Below are 16,472 nucleotides of genomic sequence, written 5' to 3' on the forward strand. Positions count from 1 at the left end.
TCTTTTTCCACTGATGTTGGGAGTTGGATCAGCCCCGGTATGTTCAATTTTTCAAATGTTCTCTACCCAGGGATTTAGTCTCAGTCCCCTGTGGATACTGTGAAGCCAGGGATCAGGTGATACATTGAAGATCGAATGGTTTTCATCAAAGCCAATAAGTATATTAATTGTTGGTGTGAGCTTCAGGAAGTAGGAAAGCTCTGCAGGTGTCTCTGGATCAGTTCCTGGATCAGGGAACAGAACCCATTTCCTATATGACTTTCAGGGAGAGGAATTGTGAAGTAAAACCTTCAGGGAGCAGGTGAGGAAGGAGTGTAATAGCTACAGGGAGTAGATAGGCTCCTGCAGAAGACCCTGGTTCAGGGGGATATGAAATGATTAAGATGTTGACAATGTGTTTAACAGTTTTATTTAAAGAAGGGAAAATCACTAAATGGAAGAATGACTTCCCATGTCTTGCTCTCAACACTCCTATTAATGCATCCTAGAATCATGTTTGCTTGCTCTTTTTTTTTTTTTTTTTTTTTTGTGCAGCGGCATTACCCTTTTGACTCGTATTTAGTTTGTGGTCTACCATGACTCCTAAATCTCTTCTCGCAATACTCCGTCCTAGACCGTTGCTTCCCATTTTGTATATATGAATCTGATTGAATCTTCCTAAGTGGAGTACTTTGCATTTGTCCTTTTTAAACTTCATCCTGTTTACTCAGACCACTTCTCCAGGTTGTCCAGATCATTTTGAATTATGACCCTATCCTCCAAACCAGTGAGAACCTCTCCCAGCATGGTATCATCTGCAGACTTAATAAGCGTACTCTGTCTATGTCAATGTCTAAATTGTTGATGAAGATACTGAATAGAACCAGTCTCAAAACAGTCCCCTACAGAACCCCACTTGTTATGCCCTTTCAGCATGACTCCGAACCATTAATAACTACTCTCTGAGAACAGTTATCCAGACAGGTATGCACCCACCTTATAGTAGCCCCATCTAAGCTGTATTTTCCTAGGTTATTGATAAGAAGAGCATGCAAGATCATGTCAAATATCTTACTAAAGTCTAGGTATACCCCATGTACTGCTTCTCCCTTATCCATGAGGCTTGTTATCCTGGCAAAGAAAAGTATCAGATTGGTCTGGCATGATTTGTTCTTCACAAATCCATGCTGGCTGTTACCTTATTTTCTTCTAGATGTTTGCAGATAAATTCCTTAATTACTTGCTCCATTATCTTTCACAGCACAGAGGTTAAACTGACTGGTCTGTAGTTTCCTGGGTTGTTATTTTTTCCCTTTTTATAGATGGGCACTATATTTGCCCTTTTCCAGTCTTCTGGAATCTCTCCCAACTTCTAGGACTTTTCAAAGATGATATCAGCTCCCTGAGTATTCTAGGGTACATTTCAGCATGCCCTAGTGACTTGAAGACATCTAATTTTTCTAAGTAATTTTTAACATGTTCTTTTTTTTTAATTTTATTCTCTATACACCTACCCCCTGTCCACTAGTGTTCGCCATGTTAGGGATTTCTGCATCAGATTTCTTGGTGAAGACTGAAACAAAGAAGACATTAAACACCTCTGCCATCTCCACCTTTTCTGATTTTGTTTCTCCCTCCTCACTGAGTAGTGGACCTACCCTGTCCTTGGTCTCCCTTTTGCTTCTAATATGTTTATAGAATGTTGTCTTGTTACTCTTTGGCCGTGTCTACACTAGCCCCAAACTTCAAAATGACCATGCAAATGGCCATTTCGAAGTTTACTAATGAAGTGCTGAAATACATATTCAGCGCTTCATTAGCATGCGGTCGGCCGCGGCGCTTCGAAATTGACACGGCTCGTCACCACGCGGCTCATCCAGACGGGGCTCCTTTTCGAAAGGACCCTGCCTACTTCAAAGTCCCCTTATTCCCATCTGCTCACAGGAATAAGGGGACTTCAAAGTAGGTGGGGTCCTTTCGAAAAGGAGCCCCATCAGGACGAGCCGTGTCAATTTCAAAGTGCTGTGGCCGCCTGCATGCTAATGAAGCGCTGAATATGTATTTCAGTGCTTCATTAGTAAACTTCGAAATGGCCATTTACATTTACATGGCCATTTTGAAGTTTGGGGCTAGTGTAGACACGGCCTTTATGTCTCCAGCTAGTTTGAGCTCATGCTGTGCCTTTGCCCTAAGTAATCTTGTCCCTGAATATACATACTGTTTGCTTATGTTCAACTTTTGTAATTTATCCTAGTTTCCATTTTTATATGACTCATTTTTGATTTTGAGATCATGCAAGATCTGGCTAATCCAGGGCAGTCTTCTACTGTACTTTCCATCCTTTCTTCTCATCCTCCCTACACAAGTTGAAGGCTGCTCTCAAATTGCCGCTCACTCTTCTCTTCTGCAAACTAATTAAGCCCATATCCCTCAGCCTCTCCTCATAGGCAATGTGCTCCAGCCCCCCTAATCATTTTTGTTGTCCTCCACTGGACCTGCTCCAATACATCCACATCCTTTCTATACTGGGTGGCCCAGAACTGGACACAGTACTCCAGATGTGGCCTCACCTGTGCTGAATAGAGGGAAATAATAACTCATAATAAGTTCTGCACCAGCCTCTCATCCACTTTAATCCCCAGGTCCTTTTCTGATGTACAGTCAGTCCCGAGCCTGTAACGATGCTTGGGATTCTTTCTGTCCCATGTATAGGATTCTGCACTTGTCCTTGTTGAACCTCATCAGATTACTTTTGGCCCCATCCTCCAATTTATCTAGGTCACTCTGTACCCTGTCCTTACCCTCTGATGTATCTACCTGTCCCCCTAACTTAGTGTTATCCGCAAATTAGCTGAGGGTGCAATCCATCCCCTCATCCAGGTCACTAATGAAGATTTTGAACAATACCGGCCCTAGAACTGATCCCTGGGGCACTCCACTTGAAAACGACCACCAACCAGATATTGAGCCATTGATGGCTACCTTTTGGACCCAGCCATCTAGCAGTTTTTTTCCACCTTACAGTCCATTTGTCCAATCCATACTTCCTTAACTTATGGGCAAGAATATTGTGGGAGACTGTATCAAAAGCTTTGCGAAAGTCAAAATGTATCACAGTATCACATCCATTGATTTCCCCATGTCCACAGAGCTACTTACCTCATCATAGACCCTAATCAGATTGGTCAGGCATGACATGCCCTTGGTGAACACGTTGACTACTCTTGATCACTTTCCTCTCTTCTAAGTGCTTCAAAATGAATTCCTTGAGGATCCCCACCCATGAATTTTCCAGGTAGAGAGGTAAGGCTGACTTGTCCATAGTTCCTTGAATAGTCCTTTGTTCCTGTTTTAAAGATGGGCACTATATTTGCCTTTTTCCAGTCATACGGGATCTCTCCTAATCTCCACAAGTTTTCAAAGATCATGGCCAAAGATTCTGCAATGACATTTGCCAATTCCCTCAGTACTGTTGGATGCATTAAATCCAGACCTATGGATCTGTGTATGTCTGTCTCTTCTAAATAGCCCTTTACCTGTTCTTTCCCCACCATGGGCTGCCCAGCTCCTTCCCATACTGCATTGTCTATTGCAGTGTCTAGGAGCTGACCTTGTCCAGGAAGACAAGTCCTGTAGCACCTTAAAGACTAACAAATTTATTAGTCAATGAGGTTTTATGGGTAAGACCCACTTCTTCAGATTTTCAGAAACTGTGTGCTAGCCATCTTTGATGTGGACAAGAGTGCCTTTTGATTGGACGTACTTAAAGGAAAACAGCTCTGAATTTGCTGAAATAAAAATGTGTGTGTGTGTGTGTGTGTGTGTGTGTGTGTGTGTGTGGGAGAGAGAGAGAGAGATTGAGAGAGAGAGGGAGAGAGAGAGAACGAGCAACTTGGAAGCCCAATGACAATAATTATAAAGGCAACCACTAGATTCAAGTAATAATAGAAAAATTGTAAAAATAACTTGCAATATCTGAGCAGGAAAGAAGGTTCCTTTTTCTTTAGTTGTGTCTCCAGCATTTACTAAATATCAGGATAGTGTGGTTTGTTTCTGCAGTGGCAGGAATGGACAAACATATTCAGAAATCTGTTAGCGGAATTTGAAACTGAAAGTCCAAAATGTCAAGTTGCAGTTATGTTACACAAGACAATAGATGACACAGTCTAAAAACAACTGAGAGAGGGGGATATGATCGTAAAAAAGATGTAGACTGTGTCTACACTACCACCTTCCTTCAAAGGAAGGATGGTAGTTAGGATGTTGAGAGTTTACTAATGAAGTGCTGCAGTGCATACGCAGCACTTCGTTAAGCAAACTACCACCCGCGGCAACTTCGAAGTTTAAACTTTGAAGTACTTGCACGTGTCTAGCTGCAGCTCACCCCCCAATATTTCAAAGTGCCAGGGCAACTTCGAAGTCCCTTTACTCCTCTAATTTAAAACTTTGAAGTTGCCACGGGAGGGAATTTACTTAATGAAGTGCTGCGTATGCACTGCAGCACTTCATTAGTAAACTCCCAACACCCTAATTACCATCCTTCCTTCAAAGGAAGGTGGTAGTGTAGACAAGCCCATAGTATTATGGCTGAGCATTTCTCTCTGTAAGTGAAAGTGGTGCATGAAGCATTTGTCTTCAGGCAAGTGAGACAAGGACCAGGGAAAATGTCAGCCAATTTTCATTCCAGGTTACCACATCTAGCATAAGCATGTGAGTTTTGCTTGGCTCTAAGACCAAGATGCAAACTGTGCAGCCTTCTTCCATCAACCTATCCATCTCTGTATCCAGCTTAAGAATGCACTGCTTGCTTTCAGAAAATCTCTGTGGGCTTGCTGAACTCTTAACTATCTGACATTAGATTTGCTGTCATTCCTATCTCTTCATTTCAGTTCTCGTCTGATCTCTTTCTAGTCAGCCCCCACTACTTCTGCATTTAACGATTTGAGGGAAATTGGGGATCTGTCTGCCTCCCTCTCTGCCTCTGGCTCTGTCTCCCTCTTTCTCTCTCGTCTTTCCTGCCACTGCCCCATCACACCTGTCTTGAGATCTGCTCCCATCCTGACCTGCTGCCTCCTTAATTGTTACACAAATAGACACCTTCCTTTTCTCTTTAACCTCTAAAGGACTTTCTCTGTAAAACTTTCTTGACAATGTGTATTAAGGAGAATATATCAAAATATATCAGCAAATTCATTTGTATCATACAGACCTATTGGCTGAAGTGAACTGAATCTCAAAAGATGTTCCCTCAGAGGCAAGCAGACAAGGACTTACAAAAACAGGCATAGTTGGCATAGCAACTGCAGTATTTGGGATTTTTTTAATTATCCAGAATTAATAGGAAAAAAACTGTTGAAGAAAAATATACCAAAAATCTTCTCTGCCAGCTAAAAGCTCGAGTTGGATGCAGAGTAAATGACAACCAAATACACTGCATGTTACTACGTCTGAAAAAATAAAACTTTAGAGACTCTGGAGGATATCAAGTTAGATTACAAAATAGAATCCTTGGCTTATGGCAGTTCCCAAATTGATTATTGCTTCCTATAAGAGAACATATACTGAGGTGTGTAGTGTCTTGCAGGGGTAGATGAGGGCACATACCCAAGTCTGGGGTTAATTGATTAGTAGAGCTCTAGCAATCTGCTCCACACTGTAAAAGCTTTTGCCCTTTGCTCATCTGTAGCTGCATTGAGGTTTGGCATAATGGCCTTAAAGAGACACATTTTAACTTTCCTCATGCTCCACAAATCCACCAAAGGCAAGCAAAGATCACCTGCTGTCATTCTGTGCTCATTAAAATGCTGTGTCATACTTCTTTAGTCAGTCTTGTTTAGAGTGGTGTTAGTATCACATTTAAGCAAGTACGTGCTTAAACACAAATTGCACAAAAAAGTCCAATTTTCAAAGGTTTATAATGCATTTGGAATCACTTTACCTGCAACAGCCTTCCTGGATCTGGAGTTGGCTATGTGCATCTTATTCCCCCCTTAAAGGACTTGCTTGTTTTCCTTTCTGGTGTCTCTAAATGACTCTGGTAACCACTGGGCTCACGCAGAAGAGAAGGAAAATTACTGTAACCCTTGTGCTAGTCTGACTTTGTAAGCAGGTCTTTGCTTTTTCTCACAATCTCTGCTCATTTTAACACTTTTTAAGCTTCTCATTAGAAAAGTGCATCAAGATATTCTTGTCTCTTCTTTATTTTCAAATTCTTTCTTTTTAGGCTACAACTGCTTAACGTCCTGATTCTGTCATCACACCCTCTATTTTACGCCTTCTTCTTTCTCATGAATATATTCCAAATAATACTGCTGGTAAACCTCGAGAATGCCCTTATTTTTTCCATTCCAGTTCTGCTTTCAAGGCACGGCAGATTTAATAGGGTACAGGGCATCATTTTATCACAGAGTCTTGTGTGGTTTCTGAGTCACTCTCTGTTGTCTTCTTTTATAGCTGTTGCTTAACCAAACTGATGTTCTTGCTGCTCAGCTGGGTGTCTCTCTTCTCCTTATTATTGATGTAGCTAATCAAAAAATGAGTGGCGAGAGGATCGGGGGAGAGGGAAATTGTGAGAATGTTTACCACTTTTTCTTCATTGAAATTCAAAATTAGAATTTCAATTTTGAGTATTTGAAATACAAAGACCCCAGTCAGGGTGATTAACTCTCTTGTGCTGAGTACTGTGCATATACAAAGAGACTGTCCCTGCACAGAAGAAACATTGCAAATGGCTTTCTCTTTTATTGTCTTGGATTTGTATTTTGTCATCTGGTATGGATGGTGTTCAGGAATGATTTTACTTACCAACACGTATGTTTTCTCCAGCCCATGTGATTTGACCTTCTCACTGCACAGCAAAGAGCAGAAACTGCTGTGAAATACCTTTAATTGAATTTCCTGTCTTTTTTTTAATTTGGTGAAGTAGGGCTTAAATCCAACAATAGATGAACTGGCACAGTATGAATCTGAGCATCAGCTTCATGGAAATATTACTAAATCCAAGAGAGCTCCTGGAATGGTTAGGACTGGGAGCCATGAACATCCCTTTCTAAGGCTTTGGCAAATATATTTTCACATTTCCCTCAGTTTCTTAGTCATGATTGCCTGTTGCCTATAGCACAAGGATAGCCTTTTGCATTAGCTAATTAATGTTTGTAAAGTGCTGTGCTACAGCCGTCTTGGCTAACATGCTGGGATTTCAACCCCAGGGACCACTAGAGCTAAATGAAGAGGCCGCTGCAGTTTGAACAGAAACTCCATAACTGCACCTGTAATAACTCATATCCTCTGTGGATTGGCCCTGAAAGGAACTTTAAATACATACTTACCAGTGGGTTACACTTTTAGGGTGAAAAGTGCTGTATGAGTTCTGTGTTATAAGTAGACTCAAAAACTAAGCACTAGCATTCTGCTTTGGGGACACTGGAGTCTTGATTCCATACTTCTGACCTTGCAAGTATTGCCTTATGAAAATAAAAACATACCACTAATGTTTCTCCTCTGCATCTTAAAAAATTCCACTCCACTTCCACTTGCTGCTTCAATCCACTTAAATCTGTAGAGACATTGCTGTTTTTATAGTAGTGACCTGGTTACATGATAACGATTCTCTTTTCTTTTATCGCACTTCTCAGCAGTGCAAGCTTTCATTAGTGTTAGACTTTGATGGGACTCTGAACACAGTGAATGAGGAAGAGTACCTTGTATTTTGCATGCTAACTAGAAGTGACTTTGTTTTGGTAGGTTGGTAACATTCTCCTTTTTTTATATCAATACAAAAGAGTCTTCCTGGGGAAGAGCTCCCCAAGGCCACATATTTGCCCACTTCCCTTCCATTGCACATTGTTTTGCTTTTATAATGCTTGTCATAGTGATTATCTACTTACATGTTTGTTGTTGCTTTTGAACTTTTATGGCAAGTTTCATCTGCTCCTAGGGACTTAAAGCCAAGTTTTGCGTTGTTCAATGTTCTAACTGAGCTGGTAATATCAGACAGTGGGCAAATTCCATGTAGAGCTCACTGCTTCCCTTGTTTCCTGCTTGTTTACACATACACTGCTACAATGGTGCAGTTGCACCATTCAGTGATGTCCCTGCTTATGCCATCAGGAGGTCTTGTCCTATTGGCATAGGTCCTCCACCTCCCCGAGAGGCAGTAGCTATGTTAAAAGAGAAGCTCTCCCATTGGCAGAGTGGTCTCTTGACTGGGGGTTAGGTCAGCGTAACTGGACTGCTGTGCATTTCCACACTCACAAGGGACGTAGTTGTATTGACATAAATCTGTAGTGTCGACCAAGCCTCAGACAAACAAAATGCTCCATATTTTTCTTTCACATTTGAGTGATGAATTTGCTTAGTCAGAATCCAGTGGGAGTGGCTGGATACTTCGCATCTAAGTAAATCAGATCACTTATTTAAGTGCCTAAATATGGACTCGGAAGCTTTAAGAACCTGTTTTTTAAATCTCACCCTGGATCTCTGTGCTGGAATGAGTGGATGTAGCTAGGGTATGGTGCTCCTTGGACATAGCCTATTTTGTTAATGTTGGTAAGTTGTGGGGTGTTTGTAATTTCTGTGCATATACTTCAAACTTTGTTAATGATGATATGTTCATTTTATAAATACGTAAAAAATATGTAGCCTCTAACATGCGGTAGTACTTCCTGTGTTAAAAAATCTCGTGATTTGATAGTAAGTCTTATAAAACTTGGTGTTTTTTCTTAAAGCCCCAGGTTCAAGAGTCAATGTATTACAAGAAACTTTCAGTTTTTCTGCTAAGTAAGTAAGTTTCTGGCCCATGTGACTGCAGAGAAAAATCTGAAAACTTAATCTGACTGTAATCTAAGGACTCAAAAAACCCACAAAGAGCCTAGAAATTATTATTTTTAAAAATCTTCCTGTTTTAGGCAAATTTCATTCCTTTTTATGGGGGGAGGGATGTCTGACTCTTGAGTTTTCAAATGCTTAGGTTGGCAATGCTGCAAGTTGTATGCATGCACTGAAAATATATTAAAATACCTGCAAAAATCCTCCTCATTAGAAAGCATAATGTTTCTTTTAAGTAGTCATTGTGTCGGTGATATTATATGTACCCAACTTGACGCCCAAAATGAAACACACATGGGTGGGAAGAATTTAATGAGTTTCAAAATTTAATTGTACAGTTGCTATGATAACACTAATGGATACTTGTCTTGCAGTAACCTGTACTATTACACCCTCACAGTCAGTTATGCATAAAGCATGTGATTAATTTGTAAAGGGCTTTTCTTTTACAGATTGCGGGGGCTGTGGTTCAGAAATAAAAAATGGACAGTCGTTGGTGGCTTTAGACAAACACTGGCATTTGGGCTGTTTTAAATGCAAGACATGTGGCAAACTTCTGAGTGCAGAGTACATCAGCAAGTAAGTTGGAATGAAAGAAGCTGACCAATTTTTATAGTTTCTAATTCATGTTTAGCAGCTATTAGCAAAAAGATATTTGGTTAGCCATTTCTTGCTTATTCATAAGACTGTACTGGTATTCTCTAGTAATTGTAAAACATATATTTTTTTTCTTTCTCAAATGTTCGACTTGTTAGTGAAAGCAAAGACCTGACACTGCAAGCTTGAGGTAGGCATTTTGTAGAAAGGGTAAGTGTAGTTTTCCTCCCTTCTAATCCTGGCCCTCTTCTGAGCAGACATTGTTATCTGTATTTGACAGATTGCAATGGTACTGGGACATGAACAAAAAGATTGTCCCTCCCCAAAATCTTTCTTGCTAGAAAAGAAGATCCTAAAAATGTTCATCAGGGTGTCTCTCTCCAAATCCTTCTGTTCACAGAGAGTTTGACTGCTTATGCTGAATTTAACAGCTCTGCTGCGAGGCAGCTCAAAGCTGATTCTGTTCCACTGGGGCCTTGTTTTGAGGGCTTATGTGGGACACAGTACTTCCACTGGCCTTCAGAACAGGGGTTAATTTCTCCCTTAGAAACTGCCGCACATATTTAAATGGCTCGCACAAGGTTACCTGGGATGTCTGTGGTAGCTTTGGGCAAGTCACTTAAAGATGGGCTTCAATTTCTCCATTTGTTAAAATGGAAGAACATATTTGCTGCCTCGTTTGTTAGGGGAGTAATTTGCTAATGTTTATAAAACATGACTGTCCTTCCCTCACAATATAAGTATTTTATAATGCAGAGGTGAATTAGAGATCTGGAAGATGGTGACACACACACATATATATCAAACTCTGTCTATTTAACTCTTTCTGGTGACACACATATATATGTCACCAGAAAGAGTTAAATACAGTTTTATCTCTCTGTGTGTGTGTGTGTGTGTGTGTGTGTGTGTGTGTGTGTGTGTGTGTGAGAGAGAGAGAGAGAGAGAGAGAGAGAGAGAGCATCTTCCAGACTTCTAATTCACCTCGGCATTTTATATATACATATATATAACTCTGTCTATTTAACTCTTTCTAGTACTTTCTTTTTACAAAATCAAAAGTTGTTTTTTTTTTAAATATGCAAATGATTATTTTGTTAAAAGCCTAGTACAGTGAACTCTTTCATATCTGGTAAATTTTAATTGTATTTTCCATAAGTACAGTATAGTGAAAGTAAATACATTTAAATAGAGGATAATTTTACAGTGTACATTGCTGCAGTTGTTGGTAAATAAAGTACTCGACATATATTTTTGTTTGGTTCTTAATATCTGATCTTGTTTTTCTTTAGTGTTGTACATTGCTAGGTGTACCTCTCTATTATCCAGAATATTTGAATACCTGGCGGCCACACGGTGCCGGAGCTGCTGGATATGAAAGAGTTGTAGTTATATGAAATTACTTTTCTTGCCATATGAACACACAAAAAATGCAGGGGATGGAGGAGAGAAGACTGCATTCTACCTTTTGGTCTACTAAATACAAGACATATCTTCACTAGCAATGTTAGTCTTTATTTAATAAAAGAAAAGTCAAAGCTTTTGAAGGGCCAGACCCAGGTGGACTGGTGAAAAAAAGGATTTATTGTCACCTTTTGTCAGAAGTTCCATGAGAAGAGGTTGAAATATGGAGGGGACACTGTAAAAGTGTATCCTTTTCATATTGAATATGTTAGTTTTGTAATTTTTTAAGCTCTAATTCCAATCTGGATGTAAAAAAACTTTGCAAGTGTCAGAATGCAGCCTGTTGTTAGTTTTAATGTAAAGAATAGGGTGAAAAACAGTTATGGATCAAGCTGAAAAACATTGAAATTGGTAGATGCGAGCGCATAACTGTGAGCAGAAGCCACAACTGAAGCAAAAAAGGAGTGTGTAAACCTACCCTGGAGTTTTTGACAGAGAACTGTTTTGAGTACAGGAGGGCAGAGGGACAAAAAGACTGAAAAAGATAAGACCATAGAGAAAGCAAAACACACACAAATCTACTGTGCTTAGTGTGAACCTAGAAAAGCTAGAGGGCTTTTGAATCTGTTGAAAACTTCTCCTTTTGTTCTTTGTTTTTCCTGCATTTGTAGAAGGAGGATTTTGTATGTTCCTTGTAAACTAATATGTTTGCATCAAATTAGATATCAGACTCCATCCATTTCTGTTTCCAGGGGGAACATCCTCAGGGCCCTGAACTTTGACTAGTCACTTAGGTTAAAAAAGGAAACATTATTGCAGTTTAACTCCATGCATGTCTCCCCTAAGTTAGTTCATTTTTCCTTCCTTTTAGCTACATTGTGAGTGGGTCCACACAGCAAAGTACAACCCATAGGTAGCCTGTGCCAGCCAAGTTGGCTTCATGTGGCTTGGTCTTCATGGCTGTTTCATTTGTTGTATAGACATAACCCTCTGGAACTAAAACTCTTCTCTCCACACATTTTTCATTTGGTATGGATTTCGCCCTATATGCCTGACAAAGAATATCTTAAGCAGTTAGTGTACAGCCTGCTTGCTATGCAGGAACCTGCAGAGATTTGTCTCCAAACTTGATATGGAGTTGAGAGAACAGAAATCATATGAAGTAATAAAATAATGTCTGCGTACTTCACAGGCTTGTGGTGAGATATAAAGTTGTAAAATGCATTGAAAATGAAAGAAGCTGTGTATTATCACATTACATTGTATTGTATAAAATAGCTTCCATGTATTTCATGCCCAAAACCAACCTGAACTGTGAAAATAAGGCAATTTAGTCTTAGTTTAGGTGTAGCACAATGGATGGAAATGATCCTGATATGAGCTGCTTATATGAATTTATTCTAAGTAGTTATAGGAATTCTTTACTGTAGATCAGTTAGGATCCAGGTAGATTTCTATAGAGTCCTTTCTGGTAGGGGGAGGGAATAGCTCAGGGGTTAGAGCACTGGTCTTGTAAACTTCACGTTGTGAGCTCAGCCCTTGTGGGGGCCATTTGAGGCAGGTTAGAGTTAAAGAAACTATATCTGTCAGGGATGGTGATAGGGCCTGCTTTGAGGGCAGGGCAACAGACTCAATGACCTCTTAAGGTCCCTGTTAGTTCTATGATATGAGATAATGAAAGTTAACATGAACAATCTGTTTTTGTTAATGAAACATAAATGGCTAAGATTTATTTAGAGCCAAAAATTTAGCACTCCTGTTGTATGCCTTTGTAAATTTGGATTTTTCATAATTTGAAATCCTGCAAATAAGACTACTCAAAATCTTGCTATTCACAGCCTGTGTGGGCATATATGCAAGATTTTTCTCTCACTCAGGCTATGTCTAGATTGCCGTGATTTGTCGGCAGAAGATATGCAAATAACGCAAAGCATTTGTGTATCTCCTGCTGACAGTTCTGTCAGGAGAGGCTTTCCCAAAATTTGGCCTATCCACACGGGGCCAAACTTTGGGAAGACCCCCTCTGCCAATGCCCTCTTCTTCTTCATGGAATGAGGATTACCAGAATGTCAGCAGAAGTTTCCTGGGGTGGCAAAATTCTATCAGGAGGCATCCAGGCTTCTGGTAGAAGCCTGCGATCTAGACATAACCTTAAAATGAGCGCTGTGTAGTCATCTTCTACAAAGAAGACATTGGAATCTTGATGTCCTTTGAAAGTTCCTAGCTCAAAAGAGGGTCCATAGAATTAAGCATTAGTAAATGAGCAATTATTCCAGTATAGTTCAGGCTCAGAGTGGGTTTACACAACAAATACAAATGGATAGAACGGTAAGTGGAAATAGGGACTGAGTTATTTCTCAGACTTGGAAACACATGGAATAAGTTAATGAATAAGATCATCAAAGCAATTACTATAATGTGTTTGAGCATGAGACATTTGATCTTATTATTGAGAAAGGGGAAACTGCTGAATACAGCGAAAAGAAGTAAAGTGAGATTGAGATCAGTTTGGCAGAGCCAGATTTGGATGAGCCAAGTATAATTTCCTATTTATTAATTATTCAGGTCTTTACCACATTAATAAATGAGATGAAAAAGAGGTTTGTAATAACCCCTTCTGTAATGCCAACAAGGCTTAGCTGTGTGATCTGCTAGGGGAACTTTAAGCAACTTTAAAACTATCCAAGTGTTGTCTATCTTTTCTCTAGGGATGGTGCTCCATACTGTGAAATGGACTACCATGCTAAGTTTGGCATAAGATGTGACAACTGTGAAAAGTACATCACGGGAAGAGTGCTGGAGGTAAGACGATTCTGTCAACTGGTGTCAACCAAACTTGTGTTGGTGAGAGAGAGAAGATTTCAGGGTTACAAAGCATCCTCTCACCAGTAGAATGCAGTCCAATAAAAGATACTGCGTCATCCAACTTGTCTCTTTAATATCACCAGTTAGTTCACCCAGTACTGGAGTCAGGAGGAGTGCTGCACCTCACTTAATAGAGACCCTGTCTGGTAGGTTAAGAACTTGTGATAAAAGATTATGAAGAAAGTCTTATTCTTCTACCGGGGTGCTCATGGGGCAGAGTCACCAGTGTCCATAAACAGAGAGGCTGATGGCTCCAGCAGGAAATACACAGAAGTAGTAGTTAAGCAGTTAGTAGTTAAGATAGCTATCACACTGTGAAGCATTTTATGTTTTTCCTTCCAGCAAATTTTCTTCATCATCCTTCTGAAAAAAGAAACTGGAATTTTCTGCACTTGAGTTAGCAGTACTTCTCCTGCATCATTTTTGCTCTTGCACAGGGGACGACAATCAGAACAGCAAGAAGAGCCATTTTTTCCAATTCAGTAAAAATCTCAATAATTCAAGAGCAACAATGCATGTGAATATGAGATAGTCTGTAAAAATATCAAACCATACTTTTTGTAACCCCTCTTTTAAGAACAGTGAGCACACAATGATTTGTAATGTGATACATATTTACTGCAGGACATTCAAACTTTTTACGTGCAAACTTTTTACATCTTCTATTTCCTCCTACTTTACATGTGTATTTGTACCACTGTCTGCCTGACTTTCACTTCTGAACCTTCTCGCTTTCTCTGGAGGATGTAAGGGAGAGTTATCCGATATTGCAAGATCATATATCATTTGTTATTTAGCTATGAGTTGTTCATTGCTGGACTTTTAGATGTTCACCATTTTTCAAAAATAATCAGGAGTATTTTTTTAATTTGCAATTTTAATTAATTTTTTTTTATTTTTTTTTTTATTTGTCAGGAGCCAAAAAGAAGTCTTTAAAGAGCCACATGTGATTTCAGAGCTGCAGGTTGCAGACCTCTGGTCTAGCATACATGCCTCATTGATTTGCTAGCAAGCAGTGGAGAGTTCCTCATTTTTGTCTGATTTCAGTAGTAATATTTTTTTCCATAGGAGGATCGGTGCTTGAGTCACATCCACTATTGTTACTCCTCTCTGATTTAGTTTGTATCTTCCTCCATAGCAGACTGGGAGCAGGGGTTCCAAATACTGTAATAAAATGCTTTGTAAGCTATCATTTAAAATTTGGAATTGGCTGGTCAATATCATCCTGATCAAATGTGTGGCAACATGGGATGTGAAATTACAAGATTTTCTTGTATGATGTAGTTAACGTGTTCCAAAAGCCACAGTCTTACCCAGGCAGAAGTCAGCAAACGTGTCTGTCATAAACAAAGAAGTGGGTGCTTGCCTTAATTTGCATTTAAGAGGTAAACAGAGTCATCAAGCAGAAAGGGAAAACAAAGAAGGCTCGCATCAGTGAAAAAAGACATGAAGGTTTGACAAGGACTCTCCCTTGGTTCTCAGCTGGCAATGTTTCTCAAGAGTGGAACTGGAACTATTTTAAAAAAAACAAACAAAAAACAAGGACAAACACCCCAAGACACACACACCCCTTCTATCTCTGGTATCAACTCTAGGAAGACATAGAGAAACAGTGGTTGGTATCTGGGTGGGAGGGTAGTCCTGACCTAAAGAGTTTAGTCAGTAGTCTTGCTGGAAGCCCAAATGTTGCTTGACTCTAATGCAGTTAAATTAGGCACTAGTAAGCATTTTATCTTTATTTTTTAACCATTTCTGACTTTTATTGCTCATAATTGGTACTCCGTTAAAATCTCTCTCTTTTGTATTTAATCTCTTTATTTTACTGTTTTATCTGATCTGGGGTGTTTAAATGGAAGTATGTGGTTAACTCTAGGGCTACATTACACGACAGTAATCTGTCGGGAGACGTCACTGTCAGAAAAGCTTTCGCGACAAAACTTCTGTCAACAGAATGTGGCCACACACAAAAGCCAAACAGAAGAGTGCACCACTCTATTGGCAAAGCAGTTGGACTGCTCGGCTGCTCTCTTGACAAACTAGGCACCCAGAAGCATGGCAGACAGGGGTGCCCATTGTTCTGTATGCCTTGTTTGTCTAGAGAAGGCCCCCCCCAGAGCATCCACACAGCTTTTTGTTGACAGAATCTGTCGACAGCAGCCTGATGCCTCATGGCGGAGAGGCAGAATGCTGCCGGCAAAAGTGATGAGTTTTGTTGACAAAACTTTGGGTTTTGTCAGCAAAATTTGCTAGTGTACCCATAGCTTAAGGTAGTAAATTGGCATATTATTCCTTTTAAGGAATTGAGGATTTAATATATTTGTACTGTCCAGGAGAGGACAAAGTAATAGAGGACATACATTTCTGTGGGAACATTGGGAGTTAGAGGTATGTTGGGGTCATCCTGCAATATAGCGCAGGCTGGTGAGTTCCAGGATGTGGTCAACAGGGTGCAGAGACACAGATATATGGAGGATGTGAGTTCCATGTTAGAAGGCTGTGAGCAGCCCAGGTGGGAACTACCCCAATAGGACATTGTAAGGCACCCATGGTTACAGGTAGGATGACCAGATGTCCTGATTTATAGGGACAGTGCTGATAGTCAGGGCGTTATCTTAAATAGGCACCTGTTACCCCCTTCTCATGCATGCAGAGGTCTGTTGGATAAAAGTGGTACAACTGACTTCTTGACTTCCTGTTGGCTCTGCACTACATAAAGATCTTTTTAGGGCCTGATTCTCCTACTGTCTTGCAGCATTGGTGCAGAGTGAGTTTAAATTGCATTGTTTCCCATTTGGTAGCAT

The 16,472-nt window shown here is 40.0% G+C and overlaps 1 protein-coding gene across 8 annotated transcripts in view; it reads left to right on the forward strand.

The window, feature by feature from the left end:
- The window catches only part of ABLIM2 (actin binding LIM protein family member 2), a 229,230-nt gene that overhangs the window by 99,438 nt on the left and 113,320 nt on the right, over positions 1-16,472 (forward strand). For all 8 annotated transcript variants that reach the window (XM_074992431.1, XM_074992430.1, XM_074992429.1 and 5 more), the window contains 2 exons: positions 9,258-9,384; positions 13,515-13,608. In XM_074992431.1, the coding sequence (XP_074848532.1) occupies positions 9,258-9,384; positions 13,515-13,608 (221 nt within the window). The remainder of the gene's footprint in view (positions 1-9,257; positions 9,385-13,514; positions 13,609-16,472) is intronic.

This window comes from Carettochelys insculpta, chromosome 4, assembly GCF_033958435.1.
Source record: "Carettochelys insculpta isolate YL-2023 chromosome 4, ASM3395843v1, whole genome shotgun sequence".
Taxonomy (NCBI): Eukaryota; Metazoa; Chordata; order Testudines; family Carettochelyidae; genus Carettochelys; species Carettochelys insculpta.